At 50.4% G+C, this 20,038-nt stretch overlaps 1 protein-coding gene across 2 annotated transcripts in view; it reads left to right on the top strand.

The window, feature by feature from the left end:
- Positions 1-20,038, top strand: part of XPO6 (exportin 6) — a 58,532-nt gene that overhangs the window by 36,685 nt on the left and 1,809 nt on the right. The window contains exons 10-23 of one of the 2 annotated variants that reach the window (XM_064390441.1): positions 399-507; positions 1,847-1,936; positions 3,944-4,013; positions 5,500-5,659; positions 7,841-7,933; positions 9,152-9,296; positions 9,860-10,006; positions 11,698-11,887; positions 12,511-12,666; positions 13,828-13,942; positions 14,427-14,598; positions 15,794-15,955; positions 18,477-18,575; positions 19,806-20,036. In XM_064390441.1, the coding sequence (XP_064246511.1) occupies positions 399-507; positions 1,847-1,936; positions 3,944-4,013; positions 5,500-5,659; positions 7,841-7,933; positions 9,152-9,296; positions 9,860-10,006; positions 11,698-11,887; positions 12,511-12,666; positions 13,828-13,942; positions 14,427-14,598; positions 15,794-15,955; positions 18,477-18,575; positions 19,806-20,036 (1,939 nt within the window). Of the gene's footprint in view, positions 1-398; positions 508-1,843; positions 1,937-3,943; positions 4,014-5,499; positions 5,660-7,840; positions 7,934-9,151; positions 9,297-9,859; positions 10,007-11,697; positions 11,888-12,510; positions 12,667-13,827; positions 13,943-14,426; positions 14,599-15,793; positions 15,956-18,476; positions 18,576-19,805; positions 20,037-20,038 lie in introns of both variants that reach the window. The other variant, XM_064390440.1, reaches the window with a different exon arrangement.

The raw sequence follows: 20,038 nt of genomic DNA, 5'->3' as shown, positions 1-20,038 counted from the left end.
GCTGAAGGTGCCACCTGAGGCAGCCACAGCCACCCTGGTTCCTCTGTTCCTCGTTCAGTGCCCAGAGCAGAGCAGCAGAGGCTGCTGAGGACAGCCCAGGCTGCAAGGAGCTCTTGGTGCCTCCTCTTTGTGGACACCTGGTGTTGTTCCTGGCAAGCTGCTCCTGCTTTTCCTGTTTTGAACTCTGGGGCTGTTTCTATTGCTGACAATCCTCCCTTTCCCTTCCAGAGGCAGAGGGATACTGGGTTTTGCCAAGGCTGTTTCCTTACAGCTGCCTTGTGACCTGAAATGAGCTGATACCTTGAATCCCAGGAGCTGCTTGGTGTGACTGCTCTGTTTTAGATTGCCCTTGCTGGCAGGCTTTTACCCAGCTCTGTGTGTCTCCCTGGTGGCTGCAGGTACGAAGATGCCTTGGTTCTGTTGCTGACAGAGGTGCTGAACCGGATCCAGTTCAGGTATAACCAGGCACAGCTGGAGGAGCTGGATGACGAGACCCTGGATGATGATGTAAGCTGGACAGGACAGGGCACTGTGAACCCCTGCACTGCTGCCACCTCCAGGGGCTTTTCTGGAGTCTGGGCTAAACAGCTGCTTCTCCCCTCCCTTCTCTGTGGGGTTTGAGCTGTAAAACAGCTTCAGATGCTTTTTACAAAATGTCATGCTGGAGATGTAACCTTTGTGTTTAACTTGGTTGTTATTGGGGGAAAAAATTAGATCCTTGTGTTCTGATTGTCAAAGGTATTAGATGTCCATGTCTAAACACCTTTGGAATTTAAAGTGTTTAATTAGTTTGGAATTAATTTGCTGGTCACTTGGGAATTTAAATGCTAAAATATCTCTGAAGCAAAAGCTTGAAACTGTGTCTTGGTGCTTGTGTTTAAGCTTGTTTCTCCTAAGTTGGTATTAATAAAAATCACCTTGAAGCTGATAAATGTCAAAGTGGAGCAGGTGGCCAAAATGGGTGGGGCCAGAGCCCTGGAAGGGCAGATCAGCTGTCACAAGAGGGTCAGTGAAGGAGCAGGGGGAATTTTATCACAAATGGCATCAGATAGATTTTTAAACTCTGGGGTGTTGAGGGCTGGTCACATCACAGCTTCTGAGCTTGATAGCAGCACCATTTCATAAGCAAAGTAAATTATTTTCTGGATTCATTTGACACTTGTGTCATCTGGATAATTAGCTGCCATACCCCTGTAAAGACCATGTTGATGTTTGGATGCCTTTCCATAGTGATAATAATGTCACAAATAAGGGTATAAATTATCTAGAGCAGTCCTGATGAAGTTGTCCTTATGCTTCCAAAAGAGGATGGAAAATGATGATGCTTGCAAGACTTCAAGCTTTTGGTATAAAACTTGAAAAGGGTTTTAGTTCATTATTTAAATTGAGTCAGGATATGGTGCTGTTGATTCTGTTGCTCATGTTGCTCTGTGTGTGTCTGGTTCCATTTGTCCCTTCTCATATTAATGGCAGCTTTGGGCTATGATGGTAGCAGGCAGCTTCTTTCTCAGTCACCTGTGTAGCTGAGCATGGAAAGAGTCTTTAACTGTTAAAATAATAGTTTAATTCACCTTTAAATTTAATGTAATTATTTAATTCACCCATCAAGTTATTGCCACTCTTTCCCCTCCCTTCTCCTGCACTGTCCCCTGTTTTTACCAATTCTGTATGAAAACAGAACTAATTCTTTGTGAAAATAAGTTTGAGTGGAGTGTGAAATTGCATTTCCCTAAGATGCTGTTTTGGGGGGCTTTCTCCCTCCTGTCCCTCCCTTCCCAGGGGAACACAGAGCTTTTGGGACACGGGGAAGGGCAGTGCTCACCCAGTGTCCTTTTGTTTGCAGCAGCAGACGGAGTGGCAGCGGTACTTGCGCCAGAGCTTGGAAGTGGTGGCCAAAGTCATGGAGCTGCTGCCAACTCACGCCTTCTCCACACTCGTAAGTCCTGCCCCAGGCCCCAGTGCCACGTGGAATCAGCACCAATTGCTGTAGATTTTTTTTGACAGATGCCTCAGTGCCAAAAAAAAAAAAAACCCAACCAAAAAATGAGGGAAATTTGGGGCTGGATGCAAAACTTGGCAAGGGGAGATTAGAAATTGAAGAGGAAGAATTGTTTCTTTGGCTTTGTTGCATTTCTTGGAGTGTTTTGGAGAGTGGTTCAGTGTCTTGGTGGACACTCCTTAGAAATTCCCACCTCTCAAAGTGTAAACATTTGGCAGCAACCCCTCTGGGCTGTTTATCTTGGCCTTTATCTTGGAGGCAGGGCTGTGAATTGGGCAGATAAGTGTCATTATTAAGGCTTTAAAGAGAGTGGAATCTTTATTTTAATTAAATGCTAGATAAAAATGCTGGAGAGAGGCCTTGGACTATTGGGAAGCAGATCTGCTCTGGATAAGTGCTTCTGTTCAGCTGCTGTCACTACCTTTGGTTGTATAAAAGTTGTCTGGGTTTGTAGCATCCTAGCAATTTTGAGGAGGAGATCTTGAGGATGGAAGTGTGGCCCAGAATTCAGAGCAGCCCAGGTGGAGTTTTGCTGGCTGAGGAGAAAGGGAAATAACAGCAGTGGGATCTCAGCAAATGCATTAATCCTGCTGGGAACACTGCACACCTCGACCTCAGAACTGAATTCCCAAGAAGCAGAAAAACTGGGCTGCTGCAGAGGCAGAAGATGCCTGACCTGAAGTGCCTTTGCAGTTGCTGTTTTTCTTTAAGCAGGGAAGCAGAAGCCTGTCACTAGAAGGAGGGAACAAAGCAGAGGCTGCTGTGAGTCAGCGGGAGGAGCAGAGCAGTGTTTCAGGGAGCAGATGGATCAGATGGAGCAGAGCATGTGGCTTCCTTGGAGTAACACATTCACATGAGGAAGGCTCTGTGGCTTTTTAAACTCCCCTCAGGCAGTTATGCAAAGACACTCCACTGCTAATTAGGCACAGCATGTTGGAAGCTGGGTAGGGAGTGCTTTCCTGAGCCCTGCATTGTTCCTTCTGCTGGACTGGGGAATGTGGGAGGCTCTCCAGCAGCTCCCAGTGCTTTGCCCAGTGGCTGCAGGGCTGGTGGGTGCAGTGGTTAGTTTAGGAGTTTTAGCAGTGGCAAATAATTAAAGCAGTGGACAGCAGCTGCCATGATCCATCCCGTGCTGGGCAAGGAAAGGCTGCAGCTCCTTCTGCTAATGGGTGAGAGAACTTCCCTCAAACCAACCACCAATTTCAACCATTTTCCCCAACAGAAATTAAACAGAGCTGTGCCAGGCTGAAGGGGTTGAGAAAAATTCTTCAGCTGAAGCATGAGCAGGACCTGGCATGTTTGCTGTCACTGCTGAGAGATGGAGCTGGGCTGACACTCTGCTCCCACACCAGGGTGCATGAGGACTGTGGTGTTTATTCCTTTGGCTGTTTTCCCCATGGAATTTCACTGCTGCAGCCTGCAGCTTGCTGCCAGAGTGCTGCACTGCTTCTCTTTTGTACCCTGGTAGTGGCACTGAACTCAACTTTGTGGTTGCATAATATTTAGGGAGATTTTTAAGGATCACCTTTTGAGAAAGTGATACTGGCAGGTGAGGTGGGTGAGCACAGACCTCCTGCACTTCAGACTCTGCCACTCCTCTGCTCCTTGGCCTGGGTTGTGCCTCCAGCTGTGTATTCCTGGTGCTGTGCCCTCTCTTGCACTGTCAGACCATTATCTTGTCAGGCTGATTGCTGGGGTTGGGAGCAAAGGAGAGCTGCCACAGGAAGTGCCTCTGGGGAGTGATCTTTGTTTTCCTGACAGCTGTCAGGACCTGGGAAGTTGTGGGATGCAGGATCAGCCTGAAGCCCATCCTGCCCTTCTTCCAAATGCCTGTGTGAAGGCACTGGGGAGAAATGAGAGCACTCTGCTCTGGCAGAGCAATCAGTCATTGGGTGTTACTGTCTGCCAAGCCCCAGGATCACAATCCATTCTTCTCTCTTCCAGTTTCCCGTTCTGCAGGATAACCTGGAAGTGTATCTGGGGCTCCAGCAGTTTGTGGTCACTTCAGGAACAGGTAATAACCACCCTCTAACACTGTGCTCCTCCCTCTTTCATCATTGCAAATCCACTCCAGACCTGCTTTGGTGTTGTTTTTTCTGTATTCAGTTGATCCAAACCTGTGTGGTGTCTCATGGCTCAGTAGTTAAACTCCAGCAGCAGACAGAAATCTCATATTATGATTTATTCTTATTGGCTTGGTTCTTCCCTTGTTCTGGTATTTGAAATGAAGATCCAGAGGTGTTAAGAGCAGGTGTGCAGCACCAAATACTGCAGCTCCTTCCTGAGAAACAAGGGAAGCAGCAGTGGTGAGATCTGCCTGAGGGGAGGCTGTAGTTTAAGGTAATACTGAAATTCCCTGGTGTGAGCAGGAAAGGAATCTGTCACATCTGCAATGCTGCTGGACATGGCAGAATGGTGACTGTTGTATAGCCAGTGCTAGAAAAAATATTCCCAGTTTAAGGATCATTTCAGCCCTAGGATAAGCAATGTGTAGGGGTTTAGTGCTGTGGCACCAGCCTGTGTTAGAAGCTGTCCTGGGGGCTGGATCAGCAGCAGCTTGGATGCAGCTCTGGATTGAGCCCTGGGTGGTGGCACAGAATCCCAGAAAGGGTCTGGAAGGGACCAGAGTGAGCCTCTGATCCAACTCCCTGCTCATCCCAGAGCATGTGGCACAGGATTGTGTGTTGGTATTGATGGCACAAAATGGAGACGCTGCTGAAAGCTTGATCTGATATTAGGTACAGTCAGTGGAAAGAAAATCTGATTTTCTTCAAAAGGTGGTGTTGCAGAACATATTTGCTATTTTAATAGAAGCTCTGGAATGTTTGAGCCCAGGTGTTCACACCTGAGCAGCAGGAGGATTGTGTGGGGCTGGAAAACCTCATTAGCAGTTTGTTTCTTGTACCTGAGAAACATGGAAGTGCACAACACACCTCACCTCAGAAGGGAAGTCACAAATTCTCTGTCCCAAATCTGCTGCTGGATCACTGGAACTGCAGCCAGGAGAGGGAGTGTGGAAAGCCACCTTCTCCACGTGGAAAACCACCCTTGTCCATGTGGAAAACTGCCTTCTCCAGGGCTGGGAATGCTCCTGATGGAGCAGAAAACAGTAGGGCTCCTGTTTGTGGAGGAATTAACACCATACAGAAGAATATAAAGGTGTAAAAAGGCTGAAATAGTCGTTTACATCTTTATCAGCCTTTGAAGTGTTGTCAGAAGAGCTGAGTTTCCTTTCCAAGCTGGATTGCTGCAGTGCCTTGGCCAGTGCTGCCATCTGACCTGTGACCCAGTGCTGAGCTACTTTCACCATGGAAATAGAACAAACTTGGCACTTCCTGGCACTTTGTCACCAGGTTTCCCATCCCCAAGAGCCACAGGGATCAGTCACAGAGCTGTGGGGCTCTCCCCTTGCTCGGGCAGGAATTTCCAGCTCCGGGGGCAGCTGATAGAGAAACTCAGCTTTGTGGCTGCGTTGCTGATGGGCCGTGCTGTCCCTGCAGGGCACAGGCTGAACATCACAGCAGAGAACGACTGCAGGAGGCTGCACTGCTCGCTGAGGGACCTGAGCTCGCTGCTGCAGGCCGTGGGCCGCCTGGCCGAGTACTTCACCGGGGACGTGTTCGCCGCCAGGTTCAACGACGCGCTCACCGTGGTGGAGAGGTGGGTGCAGCTCTGGCTGTTGTGCCTTAATCAAAGGGATGGGACCAGGATCAGACTAAGAAGGGATGCTTAGAGAGCATCGTCTCAAAGGCTGTGGGGTTTATAAGACAGCAAAGTCAGCCATAGTCTGAGATGGTCCCAAGTTCTTTAACTTCCTAATCCAATGGACACTTGCTACAGAGTGTGTTTGGCTTTTCTGACCTGTCACCTTTACTTCTTTCTACTGCAGTGTATCCACATTATCAATGTGGATACTTCTGCCCAATAAGGTCTGATTACATCTACACATATATGTCTCTATTAGAATAGTTACACATGTCTCTTACAACATCTACACATATATGTCTCTATTAGAATATTTACACATATGTCTCTTACAACATCTACACATATATGTCTCTATTAGAATATTTACACATGTCTCTTACAACATCTACACATATATGTCTCTATTAGAATATTTACACATGTCTCTTACAACATCTACACATATATGTCTCTATTAGAATATTTACACATGTCTCTTACAACATCTACACATATATGTCTCTGTTAGAATATTTACACATGTCTCTTACAACATCTACACATATATGTCTCTGTTAGAATATTTACACATGTCTCTTACAACATCTACACATATATGCCTCTATTAGAATAGTTACACATGTCTCTTACAACATCTACACATATATGTCTCTATTAGAATAGTTACACATGTCTCTTACAACATCTACACATATGTCTCTATTAGAATATTTACACATATGTCTCTTACAACATCTACACATATATGTCTCTATTACAATATCTACAATTACACAATATCTAAACTCTCAGCTTGTTCTATATAATTCTATATTTATACAGTCACATTACTATATTCCTATACTATAAAACCCTTCATCACCTTATCTAATACAGTTTCTTACTTAAAGCATATTCTTACTTACAGTTATAGAAACATAAGTTTATGGTTTTTCTGTTCAGTGTCTGTACCTTGCTTTCACATCAATCTAGGCTTCTTCTAAGGCTGTAAATCAAACTCTTCAGTCTGTGAAGATTTCTACCTTTCCAATTCCCACATGCAGCCACTGCCAGTCTGCTGGCACAGGGACAAACAGGGCTTCCTTCTGCCTCCCCCTGGCCTGAGGAGATGGAGGTGTAAGGATTTGGATGGGCAGAATGTGAATTGTAAAGTGTGTGCTGGGCTGAGCTCCTGGTGTGGGCTGCAGGGGTTGGGGTTCTGCCCCTGGCCCTCTGCTCAGGTGAGACCTCACCTGCAGAGCTGCCTCCAGCCCTGGGGCCCAGCACAGGAAGGACATGAATCCAGAGGAGGCCACAGTGCTGCTCCAAGGGCTGGAGACCCTCTGGGGCGAGGCTGAGAGAATTGGGATTGGTTCAGCCTGGGAAAGAAACAGTTCAGGGGTGACCTGATCGCCCCTTCCGGTAACTGAAGGAGCCATCATTTACAAGGACCTGCGGGATGGGGGGCATGGCTTCCCACTGCCAGAGGGCAGGGCTGGATGGGATATTGGGAATTAGGAATTGTTCCCTGGGAGGGTGGGCAGGCCCTGGCACAGGGTGCCCAGAGCAGCTGTGGCTGCCCCTGGATCCCTGGCAGTGCCCAAGGCCAGGCTGGGCAGGGCTTGGAGCAGCCTGGGACAGTGGAAGGTGTCCCTGCCCATGACAGGGGGTGGAACTCACTTGGAAACATTGAGGGACTTGTGTTCCAGCATGTGCATTTGTGAGGCAATGAAATAACACGTAGAGTTTGATTTGAATTATGTCTTCCAAAACCTTTGATGGTTGGACTTTGTGATCTTCAAGGTTTTTTCCAACCTCCATGATTCTTCTCTTAAATGAAAAGACCAGTGAAAGCTGAAGGAGCAGATGTTTTCCTCTTCCTCTCCAAGATACTTAATTAGCACATAGTTACAAATGGGAGAATTTCAGGCCTTTACACAGATTTTGTGTTTTCATTTCTGTGCAGGAGCATCTGACTTGTTCCATTTTACCCCAAACAGTGCAGGAGGCTCTGAATTATTTTAAGTTAAATGGTCAAAATCTCATTTGTGTATCAGCTATATATTGATCCAGACTGGGGAAGAGCTGCCCTAGCTCAGGTGCTGGAGCAGATTTGTACAATCCCTTTGCTGCCATGTGTGTTTGCACCTGCAGGCTGGTAAAAGTGACGTTGTATGGATCCCAGATCAAACTGTACAACATCGAGACCGCCGTTCCCTCCGTGCTGAAACCTGACCTCATCGACGTGTGAGTGTGGGCTGCACCCAGACTGGGCACTCACGGGGTGGGCAAGGCTTGGGTCTGCTGCTCTGACCCTCCTTGGCAGATCCTCTGGGAAACAGCCTCTCCAGCTGTTGGCAGCTCCCCAGGAAAGCACCTTTTTCAGCTGATGAAAGTCAAGGCTGCTGCCAGCATTTTGGACCAGTCTTTCCTCTAATGGAAGTACCCAGGTCATTTAAGGGAAAACATGTTTGTGCTGAGAGGGAAAAATGTCCCTTAAATCAGCTCTGAGAGCAAACTGGGATTGTGCCTTGTGCTGGTGGCTGTAAAAGCGTGGTAATTAATGAGGAAATAAGTGTTATAACAGTGATATTTTAAAGAAATGGATCCACTGTGTACTGTGTAGTTTATTTACAAATCCAGCTGATGGATTTTTTGCTACCAAAGTCAGATCTGTGGCTCAGGTAAAAGAGTTTTTTCCCAGCTGAGGGTTTCAAATCCTTGTCTTCCAAGACAAACATAACCCTTGCAGCTGTGCAATCCATTTCTGGGACAAACAACTGCCTGCCATCCAGGCACTGCCATTCCGTGTGAAATCTTGGTGCTGCTGGTCACAGATCTCCTCCCTCTGTGACAGACTCCTAGGGACCCTCCCTTGCTGAGGCTGTGCACACAAACCTGTTCCCTGCCAGCTGGAGTTCTGTGAGCAGAATCTAAGGTTTGAACACTTGTTCTGGTTTGTAATTGCACCTTCAGCAGCTCCTTGAAGAACCCCTCTAGATTTTACCATACCACTGTATTACTAATGGGATTTCTCCTATTAGTCCCAAGTTAGTGGCACTGAAATTAGTGCAAGTGATGTTGTTGTAATGGTTTTTCTGGTTTACAGTAACTGGGGTGGTGTTTTCCATGACCTGTCAGCAGGTTCACCTTTTCCCCTGTCCCTGATGAAACCTGTGATCCATTTTTTAATGCTTGCCCCCCACATTTGGGGGGCACCTCTCTGAAACTGAGGGACACCCTGACTCAACCTTCACCTGGTAGAAGTGTGATTATCAGGTGTGGTTACAGTCAGGCACCAGTTGGTGAGAACTTGGCTTTATCAATTTGCACCTTTGCCTTGGTGGGTCCAGAACCAAAACCAAACCAGAGTAAGGATTTTTTACAACCCCTGCTGCCAGGTTTGCCCGAAACAGCAGCCCTGTGTCCTGTTACACTGCTCACTGTGTCCCCTGCTGTCCCCAGGCACGCCCAGTCCCTGGCAGCCCTGCAGGCCTACGCTCACTGGCTGGCCCAGTTCTACAGCGAGGTGCACCGGCAGAACCCCGAGCAGTTCATCTCCCTGGTGTCCACAGCACTGGAGGCCATCACCCCCCTCATCAGCTCCAAGGTACTGCCCCCCGAGGGCTGGGGGCTGCACTCTGCTCAGCTGGGGTGGGCTGGGAGCTGGGCTGTGTCCCAGAGCCATGGGAAGTGTCCTGACAGCACTGCGGGTCAGGCTAACGCAAGCATAAGCAACTTAACTCAGTCTAATGATTTTATGGCTTGAAAGCAGAGAAGTGTCTCTCTGTCTCTCTCTCATGGTATTAAGGGAACTCAGCTATGCTCTGGTTGACAAATAGATCATAGAATTGTTTAGGAAAAGCTCTCTAAGGTCAAGTTCACCCATTCCTACAGTACTGCCAAGGCCACCACTATAAGTGCCACATCCACCCAGCTCTTAAATCCCTCCAGGGATGGGGACTCCACACTGCCTTGAGCACCCTGTGCCCGACCACCGTTTCCATGAAGAGCTTTTCCCAGTGTCCAATCTAAACCTTCCCCTGCACAGCCTGAGGCCATTTCCTCTCATCCTGTCCCTGCTCCCCCTGGCTGCACCCCGCAGGTCCTGGCAGCTCAGTGAGCTGCCCCTGGCAGTGTGTGCTGCTGGGACTGACCCCCCGTCTCCCTCAGGTGCAGGAGAAGCTGCTGCTGTCTGCGTGCCACCTGCTGGTGTCCCTGGCCACCACGGTGCGCCCGGTGTTCCTGATCAGCATCCCGGCCGTGCAGAAGGTGTTCAACAGGATCACTGACACCTCTGCCCAGCGCCTCCCCGACAAGGTCAGTTGGTAACCTCAAAAATCAGCAGCAATCTCTAGATTGTGGATATCCACAAATGACAGTGATATTGTGTGTAATTAATGATCTATTTTGAGGAACAGCACAAGGAAAAAACAGAATTGCACCTCTTAGATCTGATTCTTTTCTCATTTGTTGACATTGTCCCCAGTTCTGCATCATCTTCACAGTACAGGCACATTGATTCTGACCTACACAAAGAGTTTTTTGTGAAACTGAAGTACTTTTATTGCAGAAGCAATGTAAATAATATAAATGTATTCCATTTATAGCACTGAAAAGCCACAGTGCTGGGATATGGTTGTGTTATGTGCTGGCAAGGAAGCACAAAGTGCTGCACAAGTGCAGAAGCTCAGCATGTAAACCAGACAAGGAGTAATGAAAGTAAAATCATCTTTGTTTTTACAAACACCAGAGATTTACTGCTGCAGGGAGGGGCTGACAGAGCTGGGAGCTGCTTCCAGGCCTTAAATCTTGGAGCTTTGCTTCTCTGTGTCTTTGCAGGGCTGGTAGTTTTCACTTGGGCTCGTGTTCTGCTGTTGAACAGTGAGCACTGCTGGTGTCTTGGACAGCCATAAAATATCACTTCACTCCAGGCTTGTGCTCTAGCAAAAGTTAACTTGGGAAAAAAGTTAAAACTCTGTCTCTTTGATTAATGTTGCCCAGAGAAGTTGTGGCTGCCCCATCCCTACAAGTGTCCAAGGGCAGGCTGGACTTGAAGCAGCTGGTCTGGTGAGGTGTCCCTGCCTGGGGCAGGGGGTTGGAAGTTTGTGACCTTTAAGGTCCCTTCAAACCAAACCATTCCACGATTCAATGGTTTTGCTGTCAGTCCAACCCTGGCCTCTTGTGGGTGGCTTTCTGCTCCCACCTCTCATTGTGGGTACCAGGAGCTCAGGGTTGCTATCCACCTGTGTGGGTGTTTGGGGAGCTGCAATCCATCCTCAGTGTCCAAGCAGCTCTGCAGAGCTCACCCCACACATCAGAGACACACAAAGCAGGGGTGTTACACGATGAGCTTTGTTGGAACCCAGAGCATCTCTCTGGATGCCCTGGATGTCTCAGAGCCCTGGCAGGAAGCCAAAGACACCTGAAGGTGAGGAAATGAGAGAATTTCAGGCCTGAATGGTGAGGGGATGATATTCACTTGATAAAACTTGAATTATAATACACTGTACAGGGGGGTTTTGTATGTTGTACAGGGGGGTTTGGAATTCTGTGCTTGGGTCAGGAGTCCCAAGATGGAGGAATTTGGGTGTGCCCTGTCCTTCTTCTTTCTTCTCCTTGGCATCCATGTTCAGGATGATGTTGGCATGTATGGATTGGTTCATAGTGAAGGTGCACTTGCCAACAAGGGCGAAAAGTATTGGAAATTGAAGGTAAATATCTTATATGTAGTTTTTAATATAAAAGAGACCCCGTGGGCGGGAGAGAGTGCCCTTGGCTGTCTTGCTGATCAGACCTCGGCTGGACAGACAGAAAAACTTTGTAGATAAGGAACAATAAACTCAACTGAAGACCAAAAGCAAGAGTCCAGACTCCTTCTTCAGAGCGCAGCCTGCTCAGAACCACCTTTTCCTGTGCTGGGGCAGAGACCACTGACAGCCGACCCCGGCAGGCTTCACCCTCCCTTCCCACCCAAACCATTCAGTGGCTGTGCTTGCTGTCCCTCGCAGGCCCAGGTGCTGGTGTGCAGGGCCCTGTCCAACGTGCTGCTGCTGCCCTGGCCCAACCTGCCCGAGAGCGAGCAGCAGTGGGCCGTGCGCTCCACCAACCACGCCAGCCTCGTGGCCGCCCTCACCCGCGACTACCGCCAGCTCAAGGCCACGGCCAGCCTGCCCCAGAGGAAGGTGCAGCTGGAGGACAGTAAGTGCCAGTGTCCTGCTCGCTCCTGCTGCACTGCGGAGTGTCATTTAGCTGATTTGACAGTGATTAGTTTGGCTGAAGAGCTGTTTTGCATACGGGGAGGGTGGGAAAGGAGTGGGTTGGGTTTTCTTTCTGTTTTTAGAGGCTTTTCTGCTTTGTACAGAACACTCCCATCTCAGAACACCTGTAAACTCTTCCAGTAGAGTGCTGTGTTCCTAAGAAGGGTGGGGATAAAAGTTTAAATAGTAAGGATTGCATTAGGAATACTGAACAGCCTCTTGTGTAGTATTAGAAAACTGGCTAGAAGCACTATTAACAAAGATAGTGGTTGTAAAAAGTGAAGTGGGACAGTAAGAATTTCTTCCTTGGGAAGTACTAGAGAGGGTTTGTTTATATAGGAGGAATGCAAGGAAACTCCTGGCAGGGGTGCAGGGATACTGCTGTATATGCTTTGGGGTGATTTTGGTTTTTTTTCATTGAGGATCACTTTAGAAATCATTCTGAAATCTGCAGTGTCGCATGTCAGTTGTTTTAATTACTCTGTGTGTGAGCTTAATTTCTGTTCCTCTTACCTGTGAGCAGTTTTGGCACATGCAAGAAGCATCACTCCTCTTGTTTTGCAGCCAAAGTGATCATCCACCAGACACTGAGCGTTCTGGAAGACATTGTAGAAAGTGTCTCTGGAGAATCCACCAAGTCCCGGCAGATCTGTTATCAGTCGCTGCAAGAATCCGTGCAGGTCTCACTAGCCCTCTTCCCAGCTTTCATTCATCAGTCAGGTATAACCTCAGGCCAGGGGTCATGCTGTGAGTAGCTTTCTGAGCTCCTGGTGACACCCAGAGCAGCAGCAGAGTTGTGGTGTGGGTGTGGAGTGTGTGGGTTTCTGCGCCTGGGTGTGCTGGGAGAGCTGGGCTGAAGGGACATCCCTGCCAGCCTGGATCCAGGCAGGATTGTCACAGTTTCAAAGAGGAGCTGGTCCTGAGCACAAGAAAAAAAAAAACCAAACCTTTAAGATACCCCCTCTTGCTGTATTTGCCATTTACATTCTCTGTAGAAGCTTGAAGAGTAAGAGGAATAGTTGTCATCGGATTGGGTCAAATTATGTGGGATTTGGAGATTATTTTTTTTCCCCTGAGATGGAACCAGGACTGTCACTTGGCAGCCTGATGGCCAGCAGCTTGCATTTTGTGTCACATCAGGTGCTTCCTCCTGTTCCCCTTGGGGCTGGGTGGGATTTTCTCAGTGGTGGGGGTTGAGAGGAGACAAAAGCGGTGCAATGCAGAGGATCCAAGGCAGCAGCAAAGGTGCTGTGACTCCAGGGAGCTGTTGTCTTCAGAACAGGCTGGCAGCCTCATCAATTGCAATTTATTGGCCATCAAAGGCTGTGTGATGAGGGAGGAGCTGAGCAGCTCCAGCTTGGTTATCCAGTTTTTATTGGGATGGGTGAAGGATCAGCGGGTGCTGATCAGCTCACTGCACCACCACGTGCTCACTTCTGGGGCTAGAAGGGTCTTCTCAGTTCCTGCCAAAAAAACAAGCTGGATTCTGTCTCCTCCACCCTGAGATCTATGGATGTTTTGGATTTCCTGGTGTTTCCTGTTAACCCTGTATGAGCAGTGAGAACTGCAGCTGCCCCTGAGCTTTGTCCCAGCACTCTGAGCACACTGAGGCCTTGCTGGCAGGATTTTGGTTGTTCTGAGGGGTTGGGTGTTGCCTGTGCTGGTCATCCCTGGCAGGTTTTGGAAGGGGATGAACAATCCTGAAGCCCTGTAGGAACCAGCTGATGGTTTCAGTTTCTCAGACAATCCTGTTGGTAAATTCCCAAGAGTAAGTGGGGTTCCCTGAACAGGAGGAGCACACTTCAGACTTAAACATAAAAGACTTGTTGATGCACTTGGATGTTTCCTTAACATGTTCTTGTTGCTTTTCTCCTCTCTCAGATGTGACAGATGAGATGCTGAGCTTCTTCCTCACCCTGTTCCAAGGCCTGAGGGTGCAGATGGGAGTGCCTTTCACTGAGCAGATCATACAGACCTTCCTGAACATGTTCACCAGGTACTGCCCAACCCTGGTCACTTCTTTCTTACCCCTCAGGATGGTTTATCTGAGAAGCTGACAGCTGGTCCCTGTCCCTGAAGTGGGCTGTTTCCAGCCTTTTGTCACATCCCAGGGCTGAATCTGAGGAAAACATTTCCATGTCTGGAGAGACCCAGTGCATGCCCATCAGTCATAGCTGCCTTTTTTTTTTTTTTTTTTTTTTTGCAAATCCCAGCTCTCCCACAGCCTTCCTGGCTCTGTGGGGTGTTGCACTGGACTCTCACATTCCCTCTTAGCTCCTGCCCAAGGTCTGAGAGTGTCCCCTCACTCATCTTTTGCTGGGGAGGGGGTCTGTCAACCCTCAGTCAAACCTCCCTCCCTTCTGTGCCTTCACGTACTTGACCAATAATAATGGAGCACTTGAGAGGGATCACCTATTTTCCAGTAAGCCAGGTGAGCTTTTGGATCCTGGGAATGTTCCTAATGCCTGTTTGTGTCCCAGGGAGCAGCTGGCAGAGAGCATCCTCCACGAGGGCAGCACGGGCTGCAGGGTGGTGGAGAAGTTCCTGAAGATCCTGCAGGTGGTGGTGCAGGAGCCAGGCCAGGTGTTCAAGCCCTTCCTGCCCAGTGTGATCTCCCTGTGCATGGAGCAGGTCTATCCCATCATTGCAGAGGTACTCAGCTCCCAGGGCAGGGCAGGGGAGGCATTGCTGGGGGTTGGTGATGCCTTGTGGAGCTGGAACAGAGGCCAGGTGGAGTTAAGAGGAATCAAGTGGGTATTTATTGAAGTGCCTTCAAAGGCAACAACCTGGCAGTACCAGAGCTCAGGTCCTGCCTGGGCCTGTGCTCTCTGGCCATGGCAAGAGGTGGGAGCTGTCCTGGGACTGCTTTTGAGCTACTCAGAAGTCCAGGTCAGGATTTGGGGGTTTGTGCCACAGCCTTTGTGTGGCTGGAATGGAGTTAGCACCCCCCTGGTACTGGGAACTGGGAATGGGAGGGATCCCAGCTGCAGTCAGGCAAAGGCTGGATGTGTTCCCTGCTCTGACAGTGAGGGACAGCAGAGGACAGGAGTGACAGTGAGGTGTGTCTGGGGAAGGAGCAGCTGGACCCTCAGTGGCTCAGTGAGTGCCTGCAGCATTCCCTCCTGGGCAGCTGCAGGTGTCTGCTGTTCCAGCTCACTGCACTGGGAGTCTCCATCTCCATGGACCCATCCTCCAGAGTTATGGCTCTGCCTGGGGGGCTCCAAGATGGAAGCAAAAGAGCTTGGTCACAAGATCTCACATTTTTATAAGTATTTGTCCATTGGCATATAGGAGTTAACTGTCCAATTAATAGCTTCAAATTATGAAGTTTCATCCTCCTTGCTTGCCCGCCCTCCTCTTTTCATGTTGTTTATGCTTTGGGCCTGAAGTTTGAAGAGATTGTGCTTGAGTCTCCAGCTAGAATAGGATTGTTCTGTCTTCACCACCCTGTGAAAAGATCCTAGTAACACTTAATAGAAAACTAAAGCTGCACACCAAAACAGAGCAGAAAAACCCCAAGGTATCAGTGGCAGCAGTGAAGCTTTGACTTTCCAAGAGCTGCAAATGTGGAAAGAAAACACCCTGGGGGGAGCACTGGGATTGGAAGCAGGGTGGGTGGAGGATTTTGTCAGGGATTTCAAGAGAAGCTAAAATTAGGGAGGAGGTCAAAGCAGGAGGTAGAGCTCAGAGTCAGGGATGTGTTTTCAGCCTGATCCTACAGCTGCTGGCTCTGGTGCTCCCCTGGGAGTGCTCTGATGCTTGGCTGCACAGCTCTGGGGGTGGGACACCAGGGTGGGTGGGATCCCAGCAGAGGAGCCCCCCTGATCTCTGTCCCCTCTCCTGGCAGCGCTCGTCCCCTGATGTGAAGGCAGAGCTGTTTGAGCTGCTCTTCCGGGTGCTGCACCACAACTGGAGGTACTTCTTCAAATCCAGTGTGCTGGCCAGTGTCCAGAGGGGAGTGGCAGAGGAGCAGATGGAGAATGAAGCCCAGTTCAGTGCCATCATGCAGGTAACTCACCTTTCCCACACTGCCCAGGACCTGTCCTGCAGGGGAGCACTAATCATGGGATCACAGAATCCTCAGGGTTGGAAAAGCCCTCTGAGATTGAGTCCAGTCATTCCCCAGCACTGCCAAGGCCACCACTAACCTATGTCCCCAAGTGCCACATCCATGTGGCTTTTAAATCCCTGCAGGGATGGGGACTCCACCACTGCCCTGGGCAGCTGGGCCAGAGCCTGACCATCCTTTCCATGAAGGAATTCTCCCAATATCCAACCTAAACCTCCCCTGGCACAACCTGAGGCCTTTTCCTCTCATCCTGTCCCTGTTCCCTGGGAGCAGAGCCTGATCCTCCCGGCTGTCCCCTCCTGTCAGGAGCTGTGCAGAGCCACAAGGTCCCCCCTGAGCCTCCTTTTCTCCAGGCTGAGCCCCTTCCCAGCTCCCTCAGCCCCTCCTGGTGCTCCAGCCCCTTCCCAGCTCTGTTCCCTTCCCTGGACACCCTCCAGCCCCTCAGTGTCTTTGTTCTTGTGAGTCCCACCTGGTACCTGTGAGTGATGGGTTTAGATGAGCTTGAGTGAGGTTTTGCCTCCCCAAACTGCTGAAAATGGAAGTTGCTGAGGAGTGACCCAGCTGCTGAGCTCACAAGGCACAGAGCCATGCAGGCATGAGGAAGGAATGTAAATTCCTTTGCAAGCCTCATCCTGCAATAAAAATACATTACTGCCCCTGCCCCATTTAATTCTGAGTGTTGTGATTGGCACTGGGGAGAGCTGCCAGTGCAGGGAGGTTTTCCTGAGGGTCCTTTGCTTTCCATGGACTTGTTGAGTGCTGTACCCCGGGCCCTGGTGGGGAAGGGTCAGGGGGTGACACCTGACAGGCTTTGCCCTGGGGAACAGAGAATCATGGAATGGTTTGGGTTGAAGGGACATGAAAGCCCATCTCATCCCACCCCTGCCATGGCAGAGACACCTTTCCCTATCCCAGGCTGCTCCAAGCCCTGCCCAGCCTGGCCTTGGGCACTGCCAGGGATCCAGGGGCAGCCACAGCTGCTCTGGGCACCCTGTGCCAGGGCCTGCCCACCCTCCCAGGGAACAATTCCTTCCCAATATCCCATCCAGCCCTGCCCTCTGGCAGTGGGAGCCATTCCCTGTGTCCTGTCCCTCCATGCCTTGTCCCCAGTCCCTCTGCAGCTCTCCTGGAGCCCCTTTAGGCCCTGCAAGGCAGGAACAGAATGTGCACAGAGCCAGCTCCAACCTTCTCAGGTTGGATATTGCAATTTTTGAGAATAGCAGGCTGTTCCATGTGCATGTTCCATGTTCAGACTGTTACTTCAGTCAGAGCTGGCCAGAGGAGTTCCCTTGCAATTCCTAGATCACCTTAGACTGCAGGTGGGAGGACTTTGGGAGAGTTTCCCCTGGTGGAGTGCCTGGAGGAACTGGGTCCCCTGTGGTGCTATGTGGAGAGGGAGCTCTTGCACTGACATAAACTGGGCCATGCTTCTGCCCTTCCCTTCTCCTGCCACCTTTTGGTGTCACTGAAGCCCAGGCTGGTTCCTGTGCAGGGCTGTCCAAGCTTCTCTTTCACCTGTAGCTGTGTAACACTTCCAAACTCTTTGAATGCCTCATTCTGGAAGATATTTATGTAATTATCTCAGTTCAGGCTGGGTGACAATACAGCACTGCTTGTTTCACTCCTTGGCTCTTGTTGCTGTGGTACAAAACTCCCATTTAATGCTCTGTAAGTGTTCCCACAGCCAGGGCTTTGTGTGCAGGATATTAATAGTTTGTATGCTGATTTCCACCTGAGATCTAGGGCCAGAACTGGCTCAGTCTTGATGGGATCTGGGTCATTTTTGTCCATTTGACAATAAATGGGTCATGTGGGAGAATAAACCCTTCTGCTCACAATGCCTGGAGGAGGAGCTGTTAAAATCCTGCTGCCTGTCTCTGCACAGAGCTGACCTCACCAACTTCATCCCTTGTACAGTGTTTTGGAGGTGTTCAGGCTGGAAAAGATGTTTGATCACACACTGTGCAGCCCTGCCAGACCAGCAGGTTTTGTTCTGGGCTCTTCACTGCACAGGCTCCCAGGGCCCATCTCCAAATCCTAAATCAGGGCAGTGACATCCGCTTGGGCTCCTGGCTGAGACTGAGAGCCCAGCTGGGCTGTGCCCTGGTCTGTTCCCCCGTGCTGGGATGCCTTAGGTGACAGCCCTGGGGAGCAGCCCTACCCTTCCTGAGCAGCCTGGCTGCCCAGGGAGCTGGGCTCAGCATCCCTGGCCCTCTCCAGTGCCAGCTTGGCCTGCCTGTTCCCAGAGGAGCCAGCTCTGCAGGGATATGCCCATGTTCCCACCAAAATGTCATCCCCGTGCATCTGCTGGCAGCACAGGTGATCTGACCTGCCTGTCTCTTGTGAGCTTGCTGCCCTGGGGCTTGTCCTGGGGTCAGGGTGAAAATACTGTTGTTTTGCCTGGCAGCTCTGATGCTGGTGCTGCTCTCATGCCCTTCCTCCCACTGTGCTTTGTTCCCAGGCCTTTGGCCAGTCTTTCCTGCAGCCTGACATCCACCTGTTCAAGCAGAACCTCTTCTACCTGGAGACACTGAACACCAAGCAGAAGCTGTACCACAAGGTGGGTCCTGCCTGGGCCTGTGCTCTCTGGCCATGGCAAGAGGTGGGAGCTGTCCTGGGACTGCTTTTGAACTACTCAGAAGTCCAGGTCAGGATTTGGGGGTTTGTGCCACAGCCTTTGTGTGGCTGGAATGGAGTTAGCACCCCCCTGGTACTGGGAACTGGGAATGGGAGGGATCCCAGCTGCAGTCAGGCAGAGCCTGGATGTGTTCCCTGCTCTGACAGTGAGGGACAGCAGAGGACAGGAGTGACAGTGAGGTGTGTCTGGGGCAGCAGCAGCTGGACCCTCAGTGGCTCAGTGAGTGCCTGCAGCATTCCCTCCTGGGCAGCTGCAGGTGTCTGCTGTTCCAGCTCACTGCACTGGGAGTCTCCATCTCCATGGACCCATCCTGCAGGCCCTGTAACCCATCCTTGGCTGCTGGACTAAATCTGCAATCCATGGAACCTGGCCAGCCTGGGAAAGCAGAGCTTGCAGTTTCTCATCTCTGGTCACACCTGAGGGGCAGCCCTTTGTGTTCACAGGTGTCTAAGGCAGATTTCAGGCCCCTGGCCACATTCCCTGGCTCCCAAGAGCACTGTGCAGGGAACACCTGGCTGGAATTGGAGTGGGACTTGATACTGGTGGCTTTGCCAATGCTTAAAACTTGGGTCAGAGCATGGAATCATGGAATGGTTTGGGCTGGGTGGGACTGTAAAGATGATTTATTTTTAACCCCCTGCCATGGCAGGGACACCTTCCACTGTCCCACGGAGTTCCAAACCCTGTCCAGCCTGGCCTTGGGCACTGCCAGGGATCCAGGGGAGCCACAGCTGCTCTGGGCACCCTGTGCCAGGGCCTCAGCAGCCTCCCAGGGAGCAATTCCTTCCCAATATCCCATCCAGCCCTGCCCTCTGGCAGTGGAAGCCATTCCCTGTGTCCTGTCCCTCCATGCCTTGTCCCCAGTCCCTCTGCAGCTCTCCTGGAGCCCCTTCAGGCCCTGGCAGGGGCTCTGAGGTATCCCTGAAGCCCCAAACCATGAGGTAAGTGTGGCCAAATTCAATGTTAACTCTCAAGCTGATACTATTTGAGCTTATTTTGGCCTTTTTTGATCTGGCTTGGCTTAAAAAATCATCTCAGTGCTCACCAGGGTGTGCAGATGCCGCTGGAGCTGTGGCTCCTCTGTCCTTGCTGGATTTGTCCTCCTGTGGGAGGAGTGAAGTCCCCTAACCCTGAGCCCCTGTCCCCGTGCAGAAGATCTTCAGGACCACGATGCTGTTCCAGTTTGTGAACGTGCTGCTGCAGGTGCTGGTGCACAAGTCCCACGACCTGCTGCAGGAGGAGATCGGCATCGCCACCTACAACATGGCCTCGGTGGACTTTGATGGCTTCTACTCCGCCTTCCTGCCCGAGTTCCTGGCCAGCTGCGACGGCGTGGACTCCAACCAGAAGAACGTGCTGGGGAGGAACTTCAAAATGGACAGGGT

The sequence above is a fragment of the Passer domesticus genome, chromosome 15, assembly GCF_036417665.1.
Source record: "Passer domesticus isolate bPasDom1 chromosome 15, bPasDom1.hap1, whole genome shotgun sequence".
NCBI lineage: Eukaryota > Metazoa > Chordata > Aves > Passeriformes > Passeridae > Passer > Passer domesticus.
The sequence above is the reverse complement of the archived record's forward strand: the minus strand, read 5'-3'. Positions and strand labels throughout refer to the sequence as shown.